The sequence below is a fragment of the Gasterosteus aculeatus genome, chromosome 12 (genome assembly GCF_964276395.1).
Source record: "Gasterosteus aculeatus chromosome 12, fGasAcu3.hap1.1, whole genome shotgun sequence".
Taxonomy (NCBI): Eukaryota; Metazoa; Chordata; class Actinopteri; order Perciformes; family Gasterosteidae; genus Gasterosteus; species Gasterosteus aculeatus.
The window spans coordinates 1,608,644-1,633,303 of record NC_135700.1 but is presented as its reverse complement, the minus strand read 5'-3'; the positions used below and the strand labels follow the sequence as shown (position 1 = coordinate 1,633,303).

The window sequence follows — 24,660 nt, the reverse complement described above, 5'->3', positions numbered from 1 at the left end:
TTTAAGGAAATTGTTCTTTTTGAGACTTTAACTTGAGGGTTTAACTACAGGTGCAGGCTCCCAATGTGATATAAGATATATTGATGTAAAGTTATTCATATATGAAATTACATTTTTTTTAAAACCTCGTAATACAGAGTAATACATCCGGTATATTATTCGGGGATGCTGATTGGCCACACTGGACTGTCTTCCGGCATGCAGCTTGACGTCACAGACGCGCGGCGGAGTGATACATTGACCGCAGCGTGATGACGTCTCACAGCCCCTGCTGGCACTTCGACGGTTCTCACTACCTCTCGCGTGTTCATGTTTAATCCAGCAAACAACACTGTCAGTGACGAAACCGTCTCTTCACCATTAACGTCTACCGAAATGCACTTCACAGAATGACTTGAGTCACCTCATCTTTACTTCACTTTGGCTTCAGTTTAAGTCCTCCGGCGCAATGGCCGCCCTGCTCGCCGCAAAGCAAGCCCTGAGGAAAGACTTAAAGCGAAGGGTGGCAGCGCTGAGTGCCGAGGAGAAGCAGCGTCAGTCTGCAGTCCTCTCACGGCAGGTAAGGGACAGGTGGACTGGCTCCTTTTTAAAGCTGCTTTACGAAAGTTGTATACATTAGGTCTGCTATGACCAATCGGCGTTACTCTCTTACTTAAAACACACGGCTACTTTTGCGTCTCCAGTGAAGGCGTCTTGTAAACTGCTTTGGATGTAACGTTATAACCTTTTGTATTGTCACGTGTTGTATGTTTTGCTTTCATGGGTCCAGTTTTTCAATTTGACGTTCTGTGAATGATTTAGATTGAAGACAAAAACCAAAGCCACGTGTGATATCAGAAGTGAACAATTCGTGTGGTAGCTAACTAACGTTACAGCTGAGGTAGCAACTCTTCTATCAAGGTCGTTGTCCTGGAGGCTCCGTTAATAATTCCCAGAAATCAAAAGATTATGAGCTCCAATTACTTATTAGTTCATGTCACAGTGGCAGCTGCTAGATGTCATTCACATCTTTACCTGTACCTTATATATGTATAAGAGAGGTCTAAACTGAATAAAACATCTGGCATCTTTTATATATATATATATATATATATATATATATATATATATAAAAAGAGAAATTGTTGCTTTTTCTTCTTTTACTATTCGATTTGTTGGCTTATTGTTTCAGCTCTAACATTGTGCATTCTGTAAGAAGAAACTATAGTGGTATTTACAGCTTTGGAACGTATGAATTAATCATAGAAGATAATAATGCATTTAAAACCCCTGTTCCTGTGGAATGTGTCTTCATTTTGCACTTTCTTTCAGCTGTTCAGACACCCCAAGTATTTGTCCTGTAAGAGGATTGCTGTGTTTCTCAGCATGGATGATGAGGTGCGCACGGAGGATATCATCAAAGATCTGTTCAAATGGGGTAAAAGCTGCTTCATTCCAAGATATGAGCGCAGCAGCAGCCATATGGACATGTTGGAGCTCAAAAGTCTGCAGGACGTGGAGACGCTGCCTCTGACATCATGGAACATCAGGCAGCCCGCTGAAGATGACAAAAGAAGAGAGGAAGCGCTTGCTGGGGGTAAGGACACACACACACACCATCTACTGTCTATATTTAATCCAGTAGCGTATAGCTGATGAACAGGTGACACAGCTTGTCTCCATCAATGTTTCCTCCCAATATGACTCCAGCTTAAGCTATAGCGGAGTGCTGCTGGAGAGAATTGTGGAGTATGCTAACCAGTTTGGTGTTGATGGATTGGCATTGCTCATATTCTGCCTTTTGGGTCAAACCCCAAAGCTTTGAGCAGAGGCCCTTGGTGTCTAATACCTCTGGACAAGGCACGGCACGGCATGGCACAGCACGGCAGGCAAGGCATGGTAGCATCTGCTTGAGATGCAAGAGGCTTTCGACTGTGTCACATGTTAACCCGTCTTTGTCATTATTAGACATAAACAAACCAGCGTTGTCCACGCGTTAAGACATAACTGCCATTGTTTCACAGCGTTGACCACATGTTACAACTTAAACACAGCAGTTTAAAAAATGGTCAGATGAGGGGGTTGGTTCAGTATTGGCTTGGAAGACGCATCGTCATGCGTCTCAACCAACGATAGCATTTGTGGGCGGGACTAAGACCGCTGCAGCGAGGCACAGAAAAATGGACAAATGTAGCTAACTCTTGTGGGCATCTTCATTTAAAATCCCCTCTGGATGGAGTTGATGAACTTTTTATGAAGTTATTTGTAACCTGCATCACTGAAAGGTTGCTTTTTTTGTTTTGTTGACTGAGTCTTTACAAGAAATCCAGTACGAACATGGACTCGTAAATCCCAGCTGTATACTTAGCGCTGGACCACTTGCCCCTGGGGACACCTGCTACTGAACATAGATTATTGATAGATGGATTATTGATAAAATACACTGGTTATGCTGGAAATCACATTGATGAATGTTGACTTGCCTGTTAAAATATTGTGGTTGTGTAGAGTAACTTGTTTTTCTATAAAAATCTACATAAAACGTTATTGACTTGCCCATGGCAAATAGCTTTGGTTTTACTTTTTTTTTAAATTTAATTAAGTTGAGATTTACAAGCCACTCTGTAAAGGGAATACACTACTTTTGTGCATTAAAATGCAATTAATCCCAGAGATTCATGCAATTAATCTCATTTAATAAATATAATCATTGCCCAGCACTTATGAAAGTACAATCCTTTTTTACCTTGTACTGTATAATGAATTGAAATTGAGTTTTGTTGCTACCGTTTACAATCCTTCTAGTTCAACATTAAAAAATGGAATGTTCTACTGATTTTGTTTTGTACGGTTTGTAAAATGTATTTATATTTTAATCTTCCAAAAAAAAAAAAAAAAGGGTTTTCATTTATACCAAACGCTTTGGGGTCCAATAGTATCAGACATTATTGATTCACTGATGTCCTGATGACATAGAGAGCACGCACAAACAAGTTCAGTCATCGTGTTGAGACATTTCCCTGGAAAATAAACCTTTTAACTGCTGTTGACATCAAATAAAACATCAATGGATTCATCATTTGGACCCACCGTGGTGCTGAACAGAATGGCAATTAAGTTGTTGAGATATTTGATTCAAAGTGTTATTTTTATTTCACCATGAATGGTACTCTTATGTAGTCCCAAAAGAGTAGCGTTATAGCTGCGTCTGTGCTGTCTGTATTTACATGCAAGGGCTTTTTTCTTCCAGACCTTCAGCACTTACATGGTCTGCTCTCATTGTCTTAGGGGGTCTGGACCTGATCCTCATGCCTGGCCTGGGGTTCGACCGGTTTGGGAGACGTCTGGGAAGAGGGAGAGGCTTCTATGACACATACTTGGAGCGCTGCATCAGACACCCCAGTGGAAAACCCTACACCATCGCCTTGGCCTTCAAAGAGCAGCTTTGTCACGAAATCCCTGTCGATGACAACGATGTGCTCATAGATGAAATCCTGTATGAGGATGAGTAGCTAATCCGTCATGAAGTCAAGGCTGGTCATATTTACAAGTCAAAGTCCGCCAAATGTTTAACCTGGCCTCTCAATTGGATAGTGTGGCCGTGGTTACACTTCTCTCTTTGATTTTTGTGGCTGTGTCATTATGTTGCTGTTCCAAAGCTTTTATTTTGATGTAGCAGGATAATTGAATGTGCTTTCATGAGCTGTAAGTTCAAATGACTGACAGCAGGTCTTAAGGCCCAGGTGGAATTCATGTTGGTTTTTCCACCTGTGATATCCCTGCTATGACTTGTCAAAATATAATATGTTACCACATTATACAAATGAAGATAATTCATGGCTGTGTTGATTGTGTTGAAATATTTTGTGCCAGTTTCTGCTCTGTATGTCCTGCTGCTGATGTTACCATAAAGATGTGTGAGGTAATCACAAACTACATAAACATGATTGCTTTACACAATTATACCATTAATGGACAAATACAAGAAATGTGGATTCATGTTTTAAATATATATTTCTACATGTTTCATGGACCTCGATTGCTATTATCCATAAGTGTCTTCTACTGCTCTCACACTGTACCAGCTCACATAGTGACTGACTGCACGTCGTTATTCTGTTTGAGTCTTGGACATCACTCCTGGAGCAGAAATTGACCGTGTTATTACTAGTTGTGATATTCAGGATTTAATCTGGGAAGTTCAACATGCACGTTTAAAAGCCTTTAGACCTAATGACTGACGTCCCTTGATCAGAAAGTCAAGGTTATTGTGTTGCCATCCATCCATCCATCTTCAACCGCTTATCTGGGGTCGGGTCACGGGGGCAACAGCTTCAGCAGGGGACCCCAAACTTACCTTTCCCGGACCACATCTACCAGCTCTGACTGGGGGATCCCAAGGCGTTCCCAGGCCAGTGCAGAGATATAATCTCTCCACCTAGTCCTGGGTCTTCCCTGGACTATTGTATTGTGTTACTTTTAGGTCCCTTCCACTGCTAACATTGCTTTCGTTACTTGACGTCGATGTTTGTCCTTCAGTGCGCAAAGTGATGGCTGCAGCTAGAGGACTTTTACCAAACAAGTAATTTATGACACCCAATACAAGTGTAACATCAGTGCACATATGCCAAGAAACTTTAAGGAGGTAAAGGTGATGGTGCAGTAGTAAGTCTACTATTTGTATCGGGCCAAGAACTCGTCTCTGTTCTTGTCTTGTTGGACCTTAGTGCTGCATTTGATACTATTGATTATTGTATCTTTGCAGAGACTACAAAATTCAATTGGTATTGTAGTATATAATTATATTGATCCAAGTTTGTGTCTGAACAGGGAATCTGTGATGACCACCAATGTTGGTCACGGAGTCCCACAAGGTCCTGTGCTTGGACTGATTTTATTTACCCTGTATATGTTTCCTTTAGGAAATGTCAGAAAATTCTGCATATATTGCTATGCAGACGATACTCAATTGTATCTGTTGATCAAGCCAGATGAGACCAGCCAGCTCGTTGGACTTGTCTCGGGGAGACAACTTTCTGATGCTAAATCCAGACAAAAATAGAGGTTCTCTTGTTTGGCCCAGAGCGCCTTCGAGATCAGTTGTCTGGGGATATAATTTCTCTGGATGAAATTACTCCGTCATCCTGTAGCAACGTAAAGAAACTTGGAGTTCTCTTTGACCAGCATGTGTCCTTTAATTTAGAAACAACAGACTTCACTTTCATCTACTTGATATTTTATCAGGGAATGGCATGAATTCAATTGCACTTCTCTGATATGATCTGGTCAGGTGGGATTGTTAATCGCTTTCAGATGTATTTTTGTTGTTTGTTGCGCTAGAGGGGCGACAATGAGACAACTCCCCCAAACAGGACTGGTTTTGCATTTGGAGGCCAATTCAAGAATGGTTGCCGCTTCCCCCCGGTGTGAGAAGGCGGGGTAAAGCAGGTCCTTCCTCCCTGCTGCTGCCAGGCTGCGCAAAAGCTCAGCTCCACTTACCAAATAACAACATGGGAAATTACTCATTCAATCATGTGCAATATCAGTATGCATATCAATGTATACGTGCAATATAAACAAACACTTCCCATTTCATGTTCAGAAATGTGTGCACAACCACTTAAGCTGATTACATCGTATTTTTCATTTGGTAGTTTACTCTGCTGTAACCTTGCGAATCTTTCTGTCTCTGTGGGACTAATAAAGGATTATGTTATTTGATCCTAGCTTACATGTGTGCACTTCTTTGACCGTGGTGGGACAGTCAACACGGTGTAAATATATACTAAAACAACCAGTTAGTCTTTATATTTGAAAAATGGAATCAAAGTAACATTTTAAAAAACGCTGTCAATGAGATAAATATTTCCCTTTTTGTGCAGCTTGACAGTTTGTTTGATCCATCCTTCAGACATCTGGGGATGCACTGCACCAACTGTGGTTCTTAACAACCATTATGTTTTTCAGGGACACAAATGAGCCCATTCAGCTTTGCACCTCATGGTGAGCTGAAGCAAACATGACATGATGAGCAACACAAATACTTCAACAGAAGTCTTCAGGGGGAACCAGTAATTACTCCTCTCATTCCATTTATCCACTTACTGCGAAGTAAAGAGAAGATGTCATGGCTTCATATTACGTCATATCATTGAGATACAAGGTCTGCAGTTAAGTGTGGTCTGCATTCACAAGCCTTTCTTGTCACGTCACACATGGCAGCTCCAGTTATACAAACTGGATGGACTGTGTCTGTGCAAGAAGATGTCTCTACATGTGCTAATGGTTCACTTTGAACAGTAACCTCGTAATGCACAGTCAGATGTTTGGATAATGCCACTGAAACAGAAGCCAACAGATACGTCACAGTGAGCAGCTTATTACGTGTAGCTCCTGTCTGCATGTGGTCATCTTGGGCCGCTGCATGTGAAAAAAAGAGAAGGAATAATTCCCGTCCAGGGATTGTTAAGTTTAAGTAGTAGTCTGTGGTTCTCCAGATGGACACAATGTTACAGTCTGGACATGCAGTGAACTCATGGGAGGGATACGAGACAGTGGACCACTTTGATTCATCTTATCATGTATTGAAATGGATCAGACGTGAGTCTAAGAACAGTTATCTACTTGGGCTAAGAGCTTTAAGAGCGAGGAAGGGTTGTATGGGAAGAGTTTCTTTGTGTGCAGCCTCGTCACCACCTCTCTGAGCTGTGACAGGCAGAGCACGGCTCTGGCTGATGGTTCACAGCCCAGCTGTCCCGACATGGTTGGACGTGGTGACGGTTGCTCAATCTGCAGCACTGGCGCTGATGGCCCTTCCTGTCTTCTTTGCAGAGGGGAGTTCGCTTTAGAGGCCGCTGGGACACTAATCTCTTGTTTCACATCCAAGGCCCTACAGCTACTCCTCTCACAGACAGAGGCCCCGTGTTCCTCCTCAGAAACCTCCATGTTCTCTGGATCAGATTGGTCAGAACTATCGTACCCTACAAGATTGATGGTTCCCACTGGTAAAATACCACCCGTGGGCTGTACACAGGAGCTGACTACTCTTTGATCTGACCCGCGTTTACAGGTCACCAACATGTCGCCACGACCTGGCCCAGTTAGGGAGTGCCGCAGGGAAAGAGGAGAGTTGTGCGAGCTGATTCTTCCACATGCTGCAATGAAGCCCTGCCAGTCCCCTCGAAGGTACTTGAGGTACCGCACAAAGTACTCTAGAAAGCAGGTTTCAGTGGAGATGAGGAAGTCGAGGAGGATGCTGTGGTCGAAGGAGATGGTCTGAAGCAGCAGCAGGAAGAGGCAGTGAGGGTTACTGCCACAGGCACAGGCTGCCTCCAACAAAGCAGGGTCATCCAACCCAGAACACTGTCTGCAGGCAGAAACAAGCAGTTCACTCATAACATGATGGCTAGCTCGCCCGCGTGATTGCACTGGTTCTCTTCTATGGATGTCTGAAGGTATTGAAGGTTTACTTTCATTTTGAAATGTTTTGATGTCTAAATGATTCCATGGGGAAATTATTTCTAAAATTGCACTTTTGATCAAATCATGTTGATGAAAATAAATGCCATGCTTGACTGTAGCACCTGTGATGGAGGAATATGGAAAACAAAGCTTTTGCTGCCTCCATCATGTCGTCGTCCTGGTCCCCAAACAACAGGCTGACCCAGCAGCAGGGGTGAGTGACCCCCGTCAGCTGGACACTGCAGCGCCTCAGGAAGCCCCACAGACTCTGCAGATACCCGTAGACCTCCGAGGCACTGTCTACTCCTGCTGGGACGGAGCCACAACATAACTGAAGATTAGGAGAGCGGCCTCTGCTGTGGGAATAGTGTCATACAGAGGGTCCAGAAGTCCTTCCTGACACACAGTACAACAATTCAAATAAACAAAGTATAGTGTGAAATGAAACTTTGTTGGCTTGTAAACACAGCATTTGACATGTGACATCAATTGATTAATCACCCAATGCATACAACGTCTCCTGTGTGGTCCCTCACCTGTTGCTCCAGCTGTTTGGATGTGAAGCTCCATGGACTTGAGAAGAAGCAGGCTGACGGCTCTCAGCATCACACAGTCTGGTTTGTGGCCTTCCTCGCCTCTGATGCGTTTGGTCCCCCCAAAGTAAGAGGCAGACTTCACTTGGACACTGTGCAACCAACCAGCAGCCACCGCCGTCAACACACTGTGAGCCAGCATGTTCATGTCCGAGTGGAAGTCCTTGTATCTGAGCCCAGTGGAAAGCACTCCTGCTGGAGCCCAGTCCTCTCCAGCCTTCTGCAGCACCGCTCTCTTTAGAAGCAGCAGCGCTCGCTTTTTGACAAAGTACTGGGGCGAGCAGCTGACCGTGGTCAGCAGTGCTGAGGAGTAAATCATGGTTGTTCTCTGACTCCTCAGACAGACACCAGCTCCACCAATCAGACTGGATGCAGTCAGCACCTCCAGCAGGTCCAGCAGGAGACCCGCCGTAGAGGTAGCGTCCATCAAACACTGTGCTCCTGCTGCCCTCTCTTCAGGGAGAAACTTTGGACATAACGCACTCAGGCTGGCATCAAGAGCAGCCAGAAGTTCCCCAAGGATGTCTGCTGGACGGAAAGAGATGTTACTGTGCCTTTTAGTGCACGTCAGCGTGCCCCACTGGTTAGCCCATGGCCGCTCTGCCCTGCCGCCATACGGCGGTTACAGCTGAATCGGCGTCTGGTCCGTCTGCAACGTCGCCATTGTCTGCACTCTTAGCACCGTTAGCAGCTAGCCATCAGCTTAGGAGTCACCATATAGAGCCGTGTGGAGGCATTAGATATACTCTGAATTTATGAAAATCAGTCAACATAACTTTATTCTATTGTTTTTAAGATTATTTTTTTTTGGATAGTTTGCAATGACGAGGTCAACAGTGGACCTAGGTAGATGAAGCAGGGGTTGTCATAAACACCGGTGCAGCTACATGCGATGGAACCATTCAGTGAGAAGACCAATTAACTGTAATTTGTCCCTGTTTATTTCCTGTTACACTTTATCAGAATAACATAAGCTCTACTCTGACATAAGAAAACCACGGAACCAAGTCAACAACAATTGTGTATATTTTCATCACTCTTCCTGGGACACATCTGACAAGTCTCTCAGTGTCCTAGTTTGGGGAGATAGCTTTGACTGAGATGCACAGCGTGGATCACAGGAAGATCAAGTAGATGATACCCGAGGTTCGGCTGGCTCATCAACAACAAGCTCAGCTGTTTTGGGTTGACTGTCCCTAAAGGAACAGAGAGTTTCAGGTCCCTGTGTAGGATGACAAAGGGTTTTACCTTGATGAGGTCCTTTGAGGAGTCTTTTTAAGACTTCAGTGAGAGACCACAGGCAGGAATCCAATTCAGGTCCAGGGGATGAGCAGGAAAATACCTGCACACACTTCTGCAGCCAAACAGGACTGAATGTACCCTGAGAAATTAAAGTATACATATGTTATAAACCCATAATGTTGGAAATAGTTGTGTCAGATACTATATGAAGCTGGTATTGTTCAGATAACTGCTGTGAATTCCCTGTGACCTCTCCTGACCCACGTCCAACGGTGTGGGACAGCTTTCAGGCTGCACTTGCGCTTGTTTTGACCCTTTTTTATTGTTGTTGCGTCCTGTTTAGTTTCAATGCACTCGGTTTGCAGCTCTTTGCTGTTTTGGCATGTCATGGATCTAAAACCAAAGATGTTCTTCACCGGTTAAGTCTCACACCACACGCACTGTGTTCACAAAGAATGAGATGTGCACTTGGATGATGGCTCGATGTTTCTGAAGAATGGGACTAAAGCCCTGAGAACTCACAGATCGGTGGAGCTGATAGAAAACACACGCAGACAGGGCCTTAGCAGCGAGATGTGAGACGACCTGGTCCTCATTCTGGAACTGGTCAATCTGTGGAGGAGCAATCTGTTCACAAAACGCACGCATGCTGTTGTGTTTTTAGGCAGTCTGAGGAGAGCGGAGGACTTACAAGATGGGACATGAGAGACAGGTGTTGAAACGACTGCGCCAGGACGTCCTCGCAGTACCACGTGACTGCAGGAGACAGGCTGCGAGACGTCAGGTTGGATGTAATCTTCTCCAGCAGAGTCAAACTGAGACAGGTCACATCCACGCAGCTGTCATTGCAAATCCCCGCCGGAGAACGTGCTCTGTGATCGGGGACGAGTCCACGCACCGCGGAACATACGAGAAGAGCCACATCCGCAGCGCTTTGGCTGGGACACGATCCCATCCGAAGACTCCTGTACGCATCGGTCAGCCGGTCCAAACGCTCTCTCGTGGTGGATTGGTCTCTGACGCACGCTGTGGGCTCCACGATGCCCGCTGTGGGCTCCATGATGCCCGCTCTCATGTGATACACGCGGAAGCAGCGCTGCAACTAATAACACCGTAGGCGGGCGACGTCAAGTCATCTATAGTTAACGAAAGGAGACCGGATGTTTAGCCCCAAAATAAAACTATCACATTGTTTCATTGGATAATAATGACTTTGATCATAATAGAATACTGACAGCTCCTGTTAAATAGCCTTGGTGGCTGAAAATGGTATGTAAATGTAAAAATGCAAGTTAAGTTTTGCAGTCACACAATTGCACAGCAAGAGTGGAACCCACAGCCACCAGCAATCCCACCAAACAATACATTACGATACATGTCCTCCTTTGGTGGAGAAGCAACTTTAATTAATTTGACTGTTTGACATTTCATTTTCTATTATATTCCCTGTTTGTAGTTTTTACAAACTCTACGGTTTGTAGTCAATTTACATTTGAGGAAATTGTGTGTTTTATTCTGAAGGACTGGATACGCCGGAAGTTGTATTGTTTTTGCTACTGGGGTCACACTGATGTGTTCACAGAGACTTTGTTGTTATAGTGAATAGTTCAACAATGAAATGGTGGTACACATTGCTGTGAATGACATTCGGGGAAGTTTTAATAGACATTGCCGCTGTTAAGTGATGGATTTGAGTCAGAAATCTGCTGCTTTGACAACTCCAGTGCTTCATGTCTGGGAGCTGATTGGTTAAGTTAAACGTCGGCTCGGCGTCTGTCAAGTATGTTCAGTCTCTGTTTTATACAATCAAAGCTGTTGGGTTTGTCATTGAACATGTAGAGTCGTCTTTAATATTGATGTACGCTGAGTATTGGGGCTCAACGTAGTTACCCACTACAGCAAATAACGTTAACGTAACAAAAAGTCAACACAAGCTAGCAAGCTAACGTTAGTGAGTTTGTTAGCTAGCTGGCTAGCCAACGTTAGCTATCAGTTACCAGACTGCTATCCAGCCTCAAATCGATGGGTTTGTCAAAGAATGTATTACATTTTCTGCAATGTGTGGAACTAATTGGCTTCATCTGCCGGATATGCTCCCGGTGCTTCTGTTAGTTGTACTTGTGCGTGGTTTGTATGTTAGCAAGTAATGTTAAAGCCATTCTATTGTCCATGTTTCTTCATCAACTGCTTAAGCTAACCAAATGAAAGGTGCCGTCAGTGTGACCACATGATGAGAGCTCTGTTTGTTTATTAGCGAGTTGTGTACTCACAACATTCCTCTCTTTGGCGTTCAACGGCAAAGTTGTATGCATAACGAATCCACAACATTGTAATTTCTGTGTTTCTATGCAGCTTGCTACTTTTGTGCTGCATGCAAAGCTGATTGTGTGTGTGTTTGTGTGTTGCAGACTGCTGTCCTGGTCCTCTGTCCTTCCTCTCAGAGCAGCTGCAGCTCCGATATGACTAAGAGAAGCCCGTCTCTTCAGCTTGTCAAAAGGTACATCAGCGTTTTGTGCTTTAAATAAGTTATAATACTTAAACAACGTGAGTCATTCCTCTCAACAACAGAAGCTGTTTGATTGTCTCTGAAACCTCATGTCCTCCCAGCCCGTAATCTACATCGCAACTATGATTTAGAGGCAGGATATAGTGAAAGCAGGATTGTAGGGAGACCTCAGTGTAGAGCAGCGCTTTCCAGGCCCCGCATCCCTTCTACATCCCAACTGGGTTCATGCACCCCCACACTTAAAAAGAAAAAGTCTATTTATAGCTGCATTCAAATTTGACCAATGTCCGAACAGTTTGCTCACGCGTGATGTTTGTTTGCAATATTTAGTCCGGTGTTAAATGTTGCAGTGTGAACACAGAATGAACCAAGGGGCAACTGCAACATTGTATCATATTTATTCCGAATCAGGACAAACAAAAAAACTAGATAAATACCCTGAAACAAAGGTACAATGAATTCCAGTCATGTCACTTTAAAGGAGCAATAAGAAGGACGAGGACACAAGCACAGCCTCAGAAACAGATAGGAATGAAAAGGGAGAGAGAGAGAGCGCCATAGAGAGAATTAACTCCGTCTCTCTCTCTCTCTCTAACCTCACATTACACAACTGAGTGTTCACACACATTTGTTTTTGCAGATCCCTTTCTTTGGCATAGATTCATTATGTTCCTTAAGACATGCCCAAATGACCTAGCGACTCTGCTTCTATTCACAGGAAATACCGTCTAAACCTTCTAATGGTCACAGCACATGCATGGCCGCCTTACTTTGTGTGGCCAATGTGTACTCTCTCCTTTTGCAAGGCTCCTATGCGCCTGTCTACTTGGGTGCATGAGAGAATATCCAGTTTAATTACAACTGACATATATGTGAAATATACATTTCATTTTGGACAGGAGAACATTTTCATAGCAGTGAGGTCATCAACCGCTTAATTCTGCTGAGCCAACCAGTTCCCCAAGACCTCTATAATGTGTTCACCAATTTGTACTATCAGAGGTCAGGTACAGATGAACATTCCCAATCCCAAATGTGACAGGATGCTGAACCATCACTGCAGAAGGAACCCTGAGCTTCACGAGGAGCTGCAGATCCAGGCTGCAGTGGCAGCGGGGGACGTCTGCACGGTCCGCAGAATGCTGGAGCAAGGATACTCGCCTAAGATCCGCGATGCCAACGGATGGACACTGCTCCACTTCTCTGCTGCCAAAGGAAAAGAGAGATGTGTTCGGGTCTTTCTCGAGCATGGCGGTCAGAGGCGTTTTCTTTTCTGGTCTTGCTGTTAAGTTTGGCTTCATTTGGTGGAAAGTATTATGTCATTATAGCTGTAAACACTAGAGGTCATTATTTTACTGAGAGAGAAAGCCTTTTAATATAAATAGAAAAAAAAAAATATATATATATATATATATATATATATATATATAATCTTTGATAAGCTCTGACTTTACTAGTGCTTTTTATTAGACTTGATAACATTTTGGTGTAATATTGAGCATTCCCACTTTACCCTCTGATATGAAATGTCCCACAAAATGATGACTGACACTAGTGTGTAAAACTGTGGTTCTGTCTTTTGCTCTAAAGTCATGTTATCCCTACCTACCTGAAATGGAGAGGAGCACTTGAGGGGTGTCTCACGTTTTTCCACTGATGAACTCTGCGGATTATTCCTAATGTGTAGCAGTGTGTGAACTGTGCACTGTGCTGTGGTGTACTCTGGTACCTGTTGAGCAACTTTAGAGCAACAGTTTGTGTGGACTGGATTAACAAACTTTCCACTCATTTCCTCTCCTTCCTGTCTCCTTTGTGCAGCTGACCCCACAGTGAAGGACTTTATCGGAGGCTTCACGGCACTTCACTACGCTGCTATGCACGGCAGAGCGCGCATCGCCCGATTGATGCTAGAACTGGAGTTTCGCAGTGACATTATAAATGCAAAGAGCAACGACGGCTGGACGCCACTCCACGTGGCCGCCCATTACGGCCGAGACTCGTTTGTACGCCTCCTCCTCGAGTTCAGGGCCGAGGTGGACCCGCTGAGTGACAAAGGGACCACGCCGCTCCAGCTGGCCATCATCCGCGAGCGCTCCAGTTGCGTACGGATCCTCCTCGACCACAGTGCCAACATTGACATTCAGAATGGCTTCCTGCTGCGATATGCCGTTATCAAAGGAAATCACACGTACTGCCGCATGTTCCTGCAACGGGGAGCTGACACTAATCTGGGACGTCTTGAAGACGGCCAAACACCCCTGCACCTCTCTGCCCTCAGGGATGATGTGTTGTGTGCCCAGATGCTCTACACATACGGGGGAGATGCCAACACCAGGAACTACGAGGGCCAGACACCAGTAGCAGTTTCTGTTAGCATGTCTGGGATCAGCAGGCCCTGTTTGGACTTCCTTCAAGAAGCCACCAGTGAGTCTCACCATCACACAAGCACGTCCCACATCAGCACCTGTCCACAGCTAGTTGTCCTTAGGACTTACGATAGCTCAAATCATGATCTCTTTCAGTGTTCCCAGCTAGGTTTACAACAAACGGACCCACCAGTGGGGGAGGGGGGGATTAGTTGTTGTGGACAGACAGCCCTCTGTCAGCTGGTGCAAGTGTGCGCACATGTTTTGGGCGGAAATGCCGTGTGCTGCAAAAGATGAGTCATGCTAATATATGAAATGGTGAGGAACACAGCCCTTCCTTGGGGGGGCCGGGGCACCCCCCTTGTTCAATGTTAGGGGAAACTTTTTTTTTTTATCTCCCCAACATTGTGAAACTCCAGATGTATCGAATACCGTATTTTCCGCACTATAAGGCGACTTAAAAGCCTTTAATTTTCTCAAAAACGACAGTACGCCTTATAATCCGGAGCGCCTTATATATGGATCAATTGGTTTATTGGTTGATCCATACTGGTTGTACACGGCGCTCAGGGTGCTCTGCCAAACATGCCAAAGCTCGGTCTACGACGGCGAGATGCTGAGCGGGCGCTCAAGCGCGTGAGATGTGGAGCGTGTTTCAGGGCGCGTCGGAGAAACAAAGCTGATGAGATAATGAGATTAAAGAGCGAAAGACGATGCCCTTTTCTTTACAGGAGCTGAACCATCTTAACGGTGCATCGCCACTGCTGCTTTTTATCAAGGACACATTTGTCCCGTATTTTCCTCCACAACTTTGTTCCCCTCGACCGGCGAACCGACGTTTGTGGAGATCTCCCTCCATGAAATCAGAGGCCATCCGCGCGTCCTCATAGTCCGCCAATGACGGCTTGTAGAAGTGGTCATATTTACGCATTTCTTCAGACAAAAGCTCTTCAATCTGATCCGTTCTCTCGTAAACATTCTTCGTTTTAATAATGGCCGTATTGTGCGATGAACCTCGCAGCATCGATCGGACCCTGAGCACAGTCTCCACCTCCCCACATCCCCCCCATCCAGCCGCCCCGACGTCAAACGATTGACTGCAGTATCTTATGCGCCTTATAATCCGGTGCGCCCTATATATGAAAAATGTTCTGAAATAGGTCATTCATTGAAGGTGCGCCTTATAGTGCTGAAAATACGGTACATTTGCTAAAACCACAGTAAAGCATTTGAAAAGTTTATTACACAATGCATTGTTAATTTGAACAAAACCAGCCAACGGCATAACAATTGAAGGCAATTTGCTTTTGTGTAACCAGTTACAATGAAATGTCGTTGCATTAATATTAATAACCTGAGTGTTACATTTGATAATTTAACAGCTGAAAAGCCCATTTGGCTGCCTCGTGAGTTAGGCTTAAATTATTTGTGTGTGTGTGTGTGTGTGTGTGTGTATATATATATATATATATATATATATATATATATATATATATACACATTATACATTTTGATGGTTTACACTGACTTAAAATTGGACATGACAATATGGATCACACATTGTAATTGGTATCAGCACGAAAAAACAATCTGTAAAGAGGAATAGTGTGTAGAAAACAATTGTGATTTTATGAAAACAAAAGAGCTTTTTATTGGAATCTGTGAGAGGTAAAAATTTAGACAAATGTAAAGTGTAAGATGGCTGCTTGCCAGCAGAAGGTTTTAATGAGTAGTATTCAGTCCCAGAACAATCCCGGGGTGGAGGAACAGGAGAGCACATTACCTGAAGCTTTATGATTTGGTGAACAATGGCTGCATTCCTCCACGGCCCCCCTATCTTTGATATCAAAGAGCAGCGTGCTGATTCAGACAAGTCCTTTCAGAGCCTGCAATCCCTCAGCTAGATCACATATCTGTGGGTTATTGATTACACCTCTACCTCCTGGATTAACTCATATGCCATGAAAGGCTTGTGCAACACTGTATGACAGACACTAAGCCCTTTTCATCTGCTGCACACATCAATGTTGCTTCCCATAGGTTCCCTCTTGTCTGCAACACGTACAATCAAAACCAACATCTTCTAAAGATTTCTGATCCCCAAAGTCCACAAATCATTGAGAAAGGTATAAATCGACCTCCTATAGAGCGTACCTTCATGGTAATGGAGGCCTGTTAACCTGAGGCTTTATTTTCACTCAGTGAATAAATGCAAAATACTGGCTTGAGAATGTAATATGTAGTGCTTTTAATTATATATATGTATTATAAAGATAAAAACAAAATGACTGGATCTGGCCTGTGTGGACATTTAAAGAAACAATGATGTCCCTATTATTATATATTTAGTAGGGCTGGGAGTGTTTTATCATTATTATATAATAATATTGTAATATTATATAATTAGCATTATTTTGAAACTCAGCTGCTCACTGGTTCTTAATACACATCCAGGTTGTTGACAAACCCTGATCTTTGAACAAGGTCATGTAACTTGTTGACTTGATAAGCGGTTCTGTTGTTATTCAAACCCCAAATACTAGTGTCAGTGCAAGCGGCGCCTGGGTGTGTCTAACATAATGGTCGGTCGAGAGGGTAGTGAGTAACAGCGTCTTCTTTGTGACACTTTAAAGGCAGACGTCTTCATATCATAGACATGGGTCTTCAAAGCATTTCCATCTACAATATGGAATCATTTGAATAACCTTCACTATAGAGCCACAGAGACATACATCTCAAACACAATGATTTAAACCAGCATTGTTAGCAGCTTCCCGCTCAGTGCTAAAAATGTGCAACTCGACAGAGATGAGAGAGAACTACCATGGATTCCTAGTGCAGTGCTGATCATTAACGTGCCATTAGCTACCTTCCCCTCTGCTGACCATCCATGGGATCACTAGCTCTGAGGTGTTCAGGGACCGTGATGGAGGAGACGACCTGCAAGCCAAGTCTTGTAGAAGCTCTGAGCCATATACTGCCAATGGAGCGTTTATCGGGCTTATAAAAAAAAGGAAAATGAAAAGAAATTGTCTGATTTTGGCTAAACATCGTTAATTAGATATTGATTTGGAGGTATTGATTTTTATTTTATTCTTAAAGTCATGCATTGAGCACTTAACAAAGGGGGGCTGCGAGGCTTAAGGGTTAAATGAGGTCTAGCTGGGACGTTTTCAGGTATCTGGGACCACTGGGTGTTAGAAACCCACCCTGAGTACACTGTGCTTTCTTGTTCTTGAAATGCACTTCTTGTAAGTCGCTTTGGATAAAAGCGTCAGCTAAATGACATGTAATGTAAAATAAATAATCAGGAGATCTATTCTTGCAAGACGGAGCGGCGTTGAATCCCGTACAGTTTATGCGTCAGGTTGCTGCTCTGTGTCTGAGGATCTGTTGATGAACACACACAACAGGTTCCAACTGAGCTCAACCTGTTCTTCTTCATCGTCTGTCAAAGCAGGTGTCAGTGGTGGGAATGTGTTGTGTCTATTTTCCAAATAATGCTGATGTTTGCAAGGCTACACGTTTATATTTGTTTCAGTTATATTTCAGTTACAAGGACTCGTCCCACAATGTGTCCCAGTGTTCTGATTATGCCAATTGGACATTGTTGATCATTTCTTGAACATCAAGAAGAGTAAAGACTTGTCTGTGATAAGCCAATAGTCCTTGGACCAAAGACTATGTCAGTCTGCAGTAATGCCCACTGAGACATTATTCCACTGTGTAATAACTGTTTCTGTTCCTCTTTCAGGACAACCTCGGACCCTACAAGACTTGTGTCGTATAAAGATCCGTCACTGCATTGGCCTTCACAGCTTGAAGTTGTTGGAGGATCTACCCATTGCAAAGGTTATGAAAGACTATTTAAAACATAAGTTTGACAGCGTGTGAAAGCAAAACTCTGCTATCATTTATAAAGACTATGCAATCTCTATCCTCCTAATCTGGAAGAAAAGTCCACGTTTGTCTAGCCTGGATCTCCAGTTTAACAGATCTCTGCTCCTGTTCTCCATGTTCACATTAAGAACCGTGGCTGAAGAAGGGGAATGGATCTGTCACATGTGACCAACGGTTGTGCTGAAAAGAAGCTAGCAGTTTATGTTGTCAATGTAAAAATGTGCATCCTTGTCATCAAATGCAAATTTGCCAACTCTTATTTTTTTACCCACCTGTAGGAATCTAAACTCTCCAATCAGCAATGCGTTGAGCTGCTTGGGTAAAAATAGCTCTTAAACTAACACTTGAGAAGTTTCACTCCCTGCATTTGTATTACCACAATAGTGAGCTCAACTTTGCTCGTTTTGGCTTTGTTTTTTGTTTTTCCCATTAAATGTAATGCCATTTTTATTTATTATTTATGACGTGGTTCATTTAGTAAAATTCTTAATTAGAGCATAAATAGCTTATTACTTACTTGAATGTCTAAATTAGCCTGGTTCCCAATGACTCTTTTAGCATACTGGCGTTGTGTCCATGACAGTCATTTCCAATTTGCTGTGTCAGCAGAAAGAAGTGGTCTTCCATCCGCTCGTCCTGCTTTGAACACAGAGGACAGTTAGCATGGAGCTAAAGATGGAGGCGCGGGGCTTGTCAGATCATTCATGGGAGGCCAAAAGAGATTTTGTCAACACTATTATTAGTTGATACTTGTGAGGATGTAAACAATAATGACTTTGAAACCAATGACTAACCCTAGATAATAATCTGCATCCAGCATTTATTCAGCTCGTAACTTCCACATTTTAAAAGAAGTTAGATTTGGCCTCATCTTTGAGTGCTTGTACATCATAACATCAACATGTCACATCAGCATAATGAGCTCACTGCTGGTTTGTTGGAACTTTATATCAACAGTGAGCCAAAAGGACATTTTGAGGTCTGGCGCTGTATCAAAGAGTGAAGCGTAACACACGCGACCAGATTCCATCACTGTGTAAGTGTGTTTACTGATGTGAGAGAATCTATTTGTGTTTTTCGTGACGACAAGCAAGAATACAACCTGCAGTTGAAAGGATTTTGAAATACTAATTTGACTATAAATCCATCCATGTCTTCACTGTGTGTTGGACATTAGGATTTGGAGTATAGTTTCCTCATGGGTCACAAGAGGGTGGAGGGGGCACCGACACTTCATTATCCGATGCACGCTCTGTCTGCTGGTGGGAGCCTGTGTGTCGCGTGTCAGTGTGTGCTCATCGTGCACAGAGAGCAGCGACAAGTTGTAAATGTAAAAAAAAAAAAAACGTTGAAACTTTCTTGGGGGGGGGGGACTCTAAAACAGTGGAGTAGATGCACTGTGATAAAGTACCATGTTTCCTCTAAAGCAATGGTATCATGACCAGTGTTTCCCCTTAGTTTACAACCTTGGGGGGGTGTCGGGGGCTTAGTAGCGGGGGGTGCCCCCCTTGTTGAAGGGTAGGGGAAACACTGATGAGCGATAAGGAAGGCCTTGGATAACACTGACTGCCACAAGCAACAGTCAATGTAAATATATTGCATGTACAACAGATATTTTTGTAGAATTTATTTAAGAAATCATCTCTGGTATTCTTAATGTATTTAAAGTTTGGAAAGTATTGTGATCTGTTTAGTGTGACCCAAGTATTTTTATTTTTTGTGTGTCTGAGTTAAAGAACTCTGTTTTATGAGAATCATTTGGAGTCAATATTGGTTCTTTATGGCCGAAATGTTGGGTGCTCTCTTAAAATTCATCATCTCTTGCGGGTAACTCTGTTGTGGAGATTATACTGTGAATTTTTCAAATGGACAACACAAAATAAAATACAGGATTGGGGATCTAAATGATTCCTATGCCACAGGATTTTTTTCTGTCTCTGCATGTGTTTAAAATCTCTAGTGATATGATTTGTTGCACCTAATATGAGTTTTCCTCAAATGTTGTATTCACAAATCAGTTCTGACAATGTTCAGCTGCATTCATTTGTCAGTGTCTGTTTGGATGTGTCTGCAGCTTTGGATCAAGACCTTTGGTGGAAAGTGCACATTCTGACATACAAACTGTGCTCTATGGGGGGGGTGTCCTCTGTGTTCTTAACAATCTGACAAACTATTGCATTTCCTCTAATGCTGAGCTTCAATACAATATCGGTATTGCAATATGAGACTAGTTATTGTTTTCAAATATGGTTTTAAAATCTAAAGTAAATTGATGTCATTTCTCAATGTATCACTCTGTTCTAGCACATTTTAATTTATACTGAATCTCATTGTGTAAATATTTTTGTAAAAGTGAACACTAATATCATTATTAAAGGATTTAATTTCCTCCCTCAGAAAACTGTCTGCATGCAAACATGATGAGAGTAGATGAGAAATCTCTGCTTGCACACGTCTTTTCTATCTATCTAGATTCACCAAAGCTCCTTCACACAATCTGACATGCCTCAAAACTGAGAGCAGCACTTTATCGGAGGTGAGACTTTTTTAGACCATCTGACACAATGTGACACCGAAAGTCCCAAAACTTGGCTGTTATCGCCCCCTTCGTGGGCCTTTCATCCGCTGAATGCTGCATTTTTTAATGGGGTCCTTTGAGTTTGATCATGTTCTTGGTGACCACTTTCCAGTGTTCCCAAATCGGTCATCAATTGTCAATTGTTTTTAACATGAAATTGTTTAGTCAATCACTACAGATATGGGAGTTAATTTATACTTCTGAGGTTACTTCTGTTATGGCCTATATTGACAGCCATTTGAAACCTCAAGGCTAAGCTTTTATTTTGATAATAGGAATGTGAAATGGCCCGTTCTTACCACCCTCAGTCTGCCCTCTGACACGAGGTGGGCTGTTTCCTCTACAAGAGGCAGTTGCTTAAATGGAACCACCACCAAGCCAGACAGTATTTATTTTCTATTTGACAATGTAGGTTTTGTAAATATGCACATGACCTGTTTTTGATAGAAGGTCCAGTAGTTTACTGATGTCTTGAATTGATTTGACTATTACCCCCCTAACTCACTAATTATTTTGATAATACAGTATTCTTAGATGTGGGCCAAAATAAACTTCATCATGACAGTATTTTCTCCACCACATTTCAGAAGTGTTTCATGTTCCTACGGCTCCTCCTTTCTGTACAGGACTCTGGATTTGATACGATGCCATTTTGCAGCAACACTTTTGTATTGTGTGTGAATGAGTGTGTCATACATCGGCTGCCTTCTCCAATCGGTTCCTCAGCAGACTTTGGTCTTCACAGTCAGGGAAACACTTCATACATGTCTTATGTGGCTATTGAATGGCTGTAAGTCTTCCACACCATTTAACTACTGAATGTACACATTATGCAGATTTTCAAACATGAAAATGTGTCAATAAACTCAAATTTTGTTTGATTTACTTGCTATTTGTGAATTTATTGAATGTCAAAATCTGTGTTGTCCCATTGTGGACAGTCCCCTCAGCCTCTCTGTCCTACTGTAACCAGTCCAGCCTCTCTGTCCCAATGTAATCAGTCCACTTAGTGTCTCGGCCTCACTGTAACTAGTCCACTTAGTGTCTCGGCCTCACTGTAACTAGTCCACTTAGTCTCTTTGTCCCACTGTAACCACTCTACTTAGTGTCTCTGTCCCAATTTAACCAGTCCACTTAGTGTCTCTGTCCCAATGTAACCAGTCCACTTAGTGTCTTTGTCCCACTGTAACCAGTCCACTTAGTGTCTCTGTCCCAATGTAACCAGTCCACTTAGTGTCTTTGTCCCACTGTAACCAGTCCACTTAGTGTCTCTGTCCCAATGTAACCAGTCCACTTAGTCAACTTTGTCCCACTATAACCAGTCCACTTAGTGTCTCTGTCCCAATGTAACCAGTCCACTTAGTCAACTTTGTCCCACTGTAACCAGTCCACTTAGTGTCTCTGTCCCAATTTAACCAGCCCACTTAGTGTCTCTGTCCCAATGTAACCAGTCCACTTAGTGTCTTTGTCCCACTGTAACCAGTCCACTTAGTGTCTCTGTCCCAATGTAACCAGTCCACTTAGTCAACTTTGTCCCACTGTAACCAGTCCACTTAGTGTCTCTGTCCCAATGTAACCAGTCCACTTAGTCAACTTTGTCCCACTGTAACCAGTCCACTTAGTGTCTCTGTCCCAATGTAATCAGTCCACTTAGTGTCTCGGCCTCACTGTAACTAGTCCACTTAGTCTCTTTGTCCCACTGTAACCACTCTACTTAGTGTCTCTGTCCCAATTTAACCAGTCCACTTAGTGTCTCTGTCCCAATGTAACCAGTCCACTTAGTGTCTTTGTCCCACTGTAACCAGTCCACTTAGTGTCTCTGTCCCAATGTAACCAGTCCACTTAGTCAACTTTGTCCCACTGTAACCAGTCCACTTAGTGTCTCTGTCCCAATGTAACCAGTTCACTTAGTCAACTTTGTCCCACTGTAACCAGTCCACTTAGTGTCTCTGTCCCAATGTAATCAGTCCACTTAGTGTCTCGGCCTCACTGTAACTAGTCCACTTAGTGTCTCGGCCTCACTGTAACTAGTCCACTTAGTCTCTTTGTCCCACTGTAACCACTCTACTTAGTGTCTCTGTCCCAATTTAACCAGTCCACTTAGTGTCTCTGTTCCAATGTAACCAGTCCACTTAGTGTCTTTGTCCCACTGTAACCAGTCCACTTAGTGTCTCTGTCCCAATGTAACCAGTCCACTTAGTCAACTTTGTCCCACTATAACCAGTCCACTTAGTGTCTCTGTCCCAATGTAACCAGTCCACTTAGTCAACTTTGTCCCACTATAACCAGTCAACTTAGTGTCTCTGTCCCAATGTAACCAGTCCACTTAGTCAACTTTGTCCCACTGTAACCAGTCCACTTAGTGTCTCTGTCCCAATTTAACCAGCCCACTTAGTGTCTCTGTCCCAATGTAACCAGTCCACTTAGTGTCTTTGTCCCACTGTAACCAGTCCACTTAGTGTCTCTGTCCCAATGTAACCAGTCCACTTAGTCAACTTTGTCCCACTGTAACCAGTCCACTTAGTGTCTCTGTCCCAATGTAACCAGTCCACGTAGTCAACTTTGTCCCACTGTAACCAGTCCACTTAGTGTCTCTGTCCCAATGTAATCAGTCCACTTAGTGTCTCGGCCTCACTGTAACTAGTCCACTTAGTCTCTTTGTCCCACTGTAACCACTCTACTTAGTGTCTCTGTCCCAATTTAACCAGTCCACTTAGTGTCTCTGTCCCAATGTAACCAGTCCACTTAGTGTCTTTGTCCCACTGTAACCAGTCCACTTAGTGTCTCTGTCCCAATGTAACCAGTCCACTTAGTGTCTTTGTCCCACTGTAACCAGTCCACTTAGTGTCTCTGTCCCAATGTAACCAGTCCACTTAGTCAACTTTGTCCCACTATAACCAGTCCACTTAGTGTCTCTGTCCCAATGTAACCAGTCCACTTAGTCAACTTTGTCCCACTGTAACCAGTCCACTTAGTGTCTCTGTCCCAATGTAACCAGTCCACTTAGTGTCTTTGTCCCACTGTAACCAGTCCACTTAGTGTCTCTGTCCCAATGTAACCAGTCCACTTAGTCAACTTTGTCCCACTATAACCAGTCAACTTAGTGTCTCTGTCCCAATGTAACCAGTCCACTTAGTCAACTTTGTCCCACTGTAACCAGTCCACTTAGTGTCTCTGTCCCAATTTAACCAGCCCACTTAGTGTCTCTGTCCCAATGTAACCAGTCCACTTAGTGTCTTTGTCCCACTGTAACCAGTCCACTTAGTGTCTCTGTCCCAATGTAACCAGTCCACTTAGTCAACTTTGTCCCACTGTAACCAGTCCACTTAGTGTCTCTGTCCCAATGTAACCAGTCCACGTAGTCAACTTTGTCCCACTGTAACCAGTCCACTTAGTGTCTCTGTCCCAATGTAATCAGTCCACTTAGTGTCTCGGCCTCACTGTAACTAGTCCACTTAGTCTCTTTGTCCCACTGTAACCACTCTACTTAGTGTCTCTGTCCCAATTTAACCAGTCCACTTAGTGTCTCTGTCCCAATGTAACCAGTCCACTTAGTCTCTTTGTCCCACTGTAACCAGTCCACTTAGTGTCTCTGTCCCAATGTAACCAGTCCACTTAGTGTCTTTGTCCCACTGTAACCAGTCCACTTAGTGTCTCTGTCCCAATGTAACCAGTCCACTTAGTCAACTTTGTCCCACTATAACCAGTCCACTTAGTGTCTCTGTCCCAATGTAACCAGTCCACTTAGTCAACTTTGTCCCACTGTAACCAGTCCACTTAGTGTCTCTGTCCCAATTTAACCAGCCCACTTAGTGTCTCTGTCCCAATGTAACCAGTCCACTTAGTGTCTTTGTCCCACTGTAACCAGTCCACTTAGTGTCTCTGTCCCAATGTAACCAGTCCACTTAGTCAACTTTGTCCCACTGTAACCAGTCCACTTAGTGTCTCTGTCCCAATGTAACCAGTCCACTTAGTCAACTTTGTCCCACTGTAACCAGTCCACTTAGTGTCTCTGTCCCAATGTCATCAGTCCAC

The 24,660-nt window shown here is 43.5% G+C and overlaps 3 protein-coding genes across 6 annotated transcripts; 2 read left to right on the top strand and 1 right to left on the bottom strand.

Moving 5' to 3' along the window:
* The first annotated feature begins 199 nt into the window (after positions 1-199).
* Positions 200-5,700, top strand: mthfs (5,10-methenyltetrahydrofolate synthetase (5-formyltetrahydrofolate cyclo-ligase)). Its single transcript, XM_040205163.2, has 3 exons — positions 200-559; positions 1,312-1,576; positions 3,268-5,700. The coding sequence occupies exons 1-3, from the start codon at positions 449-451 to the stop codon at positions 3,489-3,491; spliced, it is 600 nt and encodes a 199-aa protein (XP_040061097.1). The 5' UTR covers positions 200-448; the 3' UTR covers positions 3,492-5,700.
* On the bottom strand, positions 5,155-10,440 carry lins1 (lines homolog 1). 4 transcript variants are annotated; one of them, XM_040205151.2, is made up of 6 exons: positions 9,967-10,440; positions 9,798-9,887; positions 9,282-9,414; positions 7,977-8,561; positions 7,563-7,749; positions 5,155-7,345 (listed from the first exon to the last, which is right to left on the bottom strand). In XM_040205151.2, the coding sequence occupies exons 1-6, from the start codon at positions 10,348-10,350 to the stop codon at positions 6,586-6,588; spliced, it is 2,139 nt and encodes a 712-aa protein (XP_040061085.2). In that variant the 5' UTR covers positions 10,351-10,440; the 3' UTR covers positions 5,155-6,585. The 4 variants fall into 4 exon arrangements, with proteins under 4 accessions (XP_040061085.2, XP_040061096.2, XP_040061093.2 ...); XM_040205162.2 differs by having other exon boundaries at positions 7,563-7,746; XM_040205159.2 differs by having other exon boundaries at positions 7,977-8,558.
* A 372-nt stretch (positions 10,441-10,812) lies between these two features.
* Positions 10,813-21,510, top strand: asb7 (ankyrin repeat and SOCS box containing 7). Its single transcript, XM_078085242.1, has 5 exons — positions 10,813-11,055; positions 11,684-11,772; positions 12,824-13,035; positions 13,600-14,205; positions 17,902-21,510. The coding sequence occupies exons 2-5, from the start codon at positions 11,735-11,737 to the stop codon at positions 18,039-18,041; spliced, it is 996 nt and encodes a 331-aa protein (XP_077941368.1). The 5' UTR covers positions 10,813-11,055; positions 11,684-11,734; the 3' UTR covers positions 18,042-21,510.
* Positions 21,511-24,660: the final 3,150 nt, after the last annotated feature.

What these genes read in the sequence shown, in the direction of transcription:
- lins1 (XM_040205151.2), bottom strand. Translation starts at nt 10,350, where the DNA reads ATGAGAGCGGGCATCATGGAGCCCACAGCGGGCATCGTGGAGCCCACA. An exon ending in TCTATCAGCTCCACCGATCT is followed by an intron (nt 9,415 to 9,797) that starts GTGAGTTCTCAG and finishes TTAATTTCTCAG; the next exon opens with GGTACATTCAGTCCTGTTTG. An exon ending in CCAAACAGCTGGAGCAACAG is followed by an intron (nt 7,750 to 7,976) that starts GTGAGGGACCAC and finishes GCTCCGTCCCAG; the next exon opens with CAGGAGTAGACAGTGCCTCG.
- mthfs (XM_040205163.2), top strand. Translation starts at nt 449, where the DNA reads ATGGCCGCCCTGCTCGCCGCAAAGCAAGCCCTGAGGAAAGACTTAAAG. An exon ending in CTGCAGTCCTCTCACGGCAG is followed by an intron (nt 560 to 1,311) that starts GTAAGGGACAGG and finishes ACTTTCTTTCAG; the next exon opens with CTGTTCAGACACCCCAAGTA. An exon ending in AGAGGAAGCGCTTGCTGGGG is followed by an intron (nt 1,577 to 3,267) that starts GTAAGGACACAC and finishes TCATTGTCTTAG; the next exon opens with GGGGTCTGGACCTGATCCTC.
- asb7 (XM_078085242.1), top strand. Translation starts at nt 11,735, where the DNA reads ATGACTAAGAGAAGCCCGTCTCTTCAGCTTGTCAAAAG. An exon ending in TCTCTTCAGCTTGTCAAAAG is followed by an intron (nt 11,773 to 12,823) that starts GTACATCAGCGT and finishes CAAATGTGACAG; the next exon opens with GATGCTGAACCATCACTGCA. An exon ending in CTTCCTTCAAGAAGCCACCA is followed by an intron (nt 14,206 to 17,901) that starts GTGAGTCTCACC and finishes TTCCTCTTTCAG; the next exon opens with GACAACCTCGGACCCTACAA.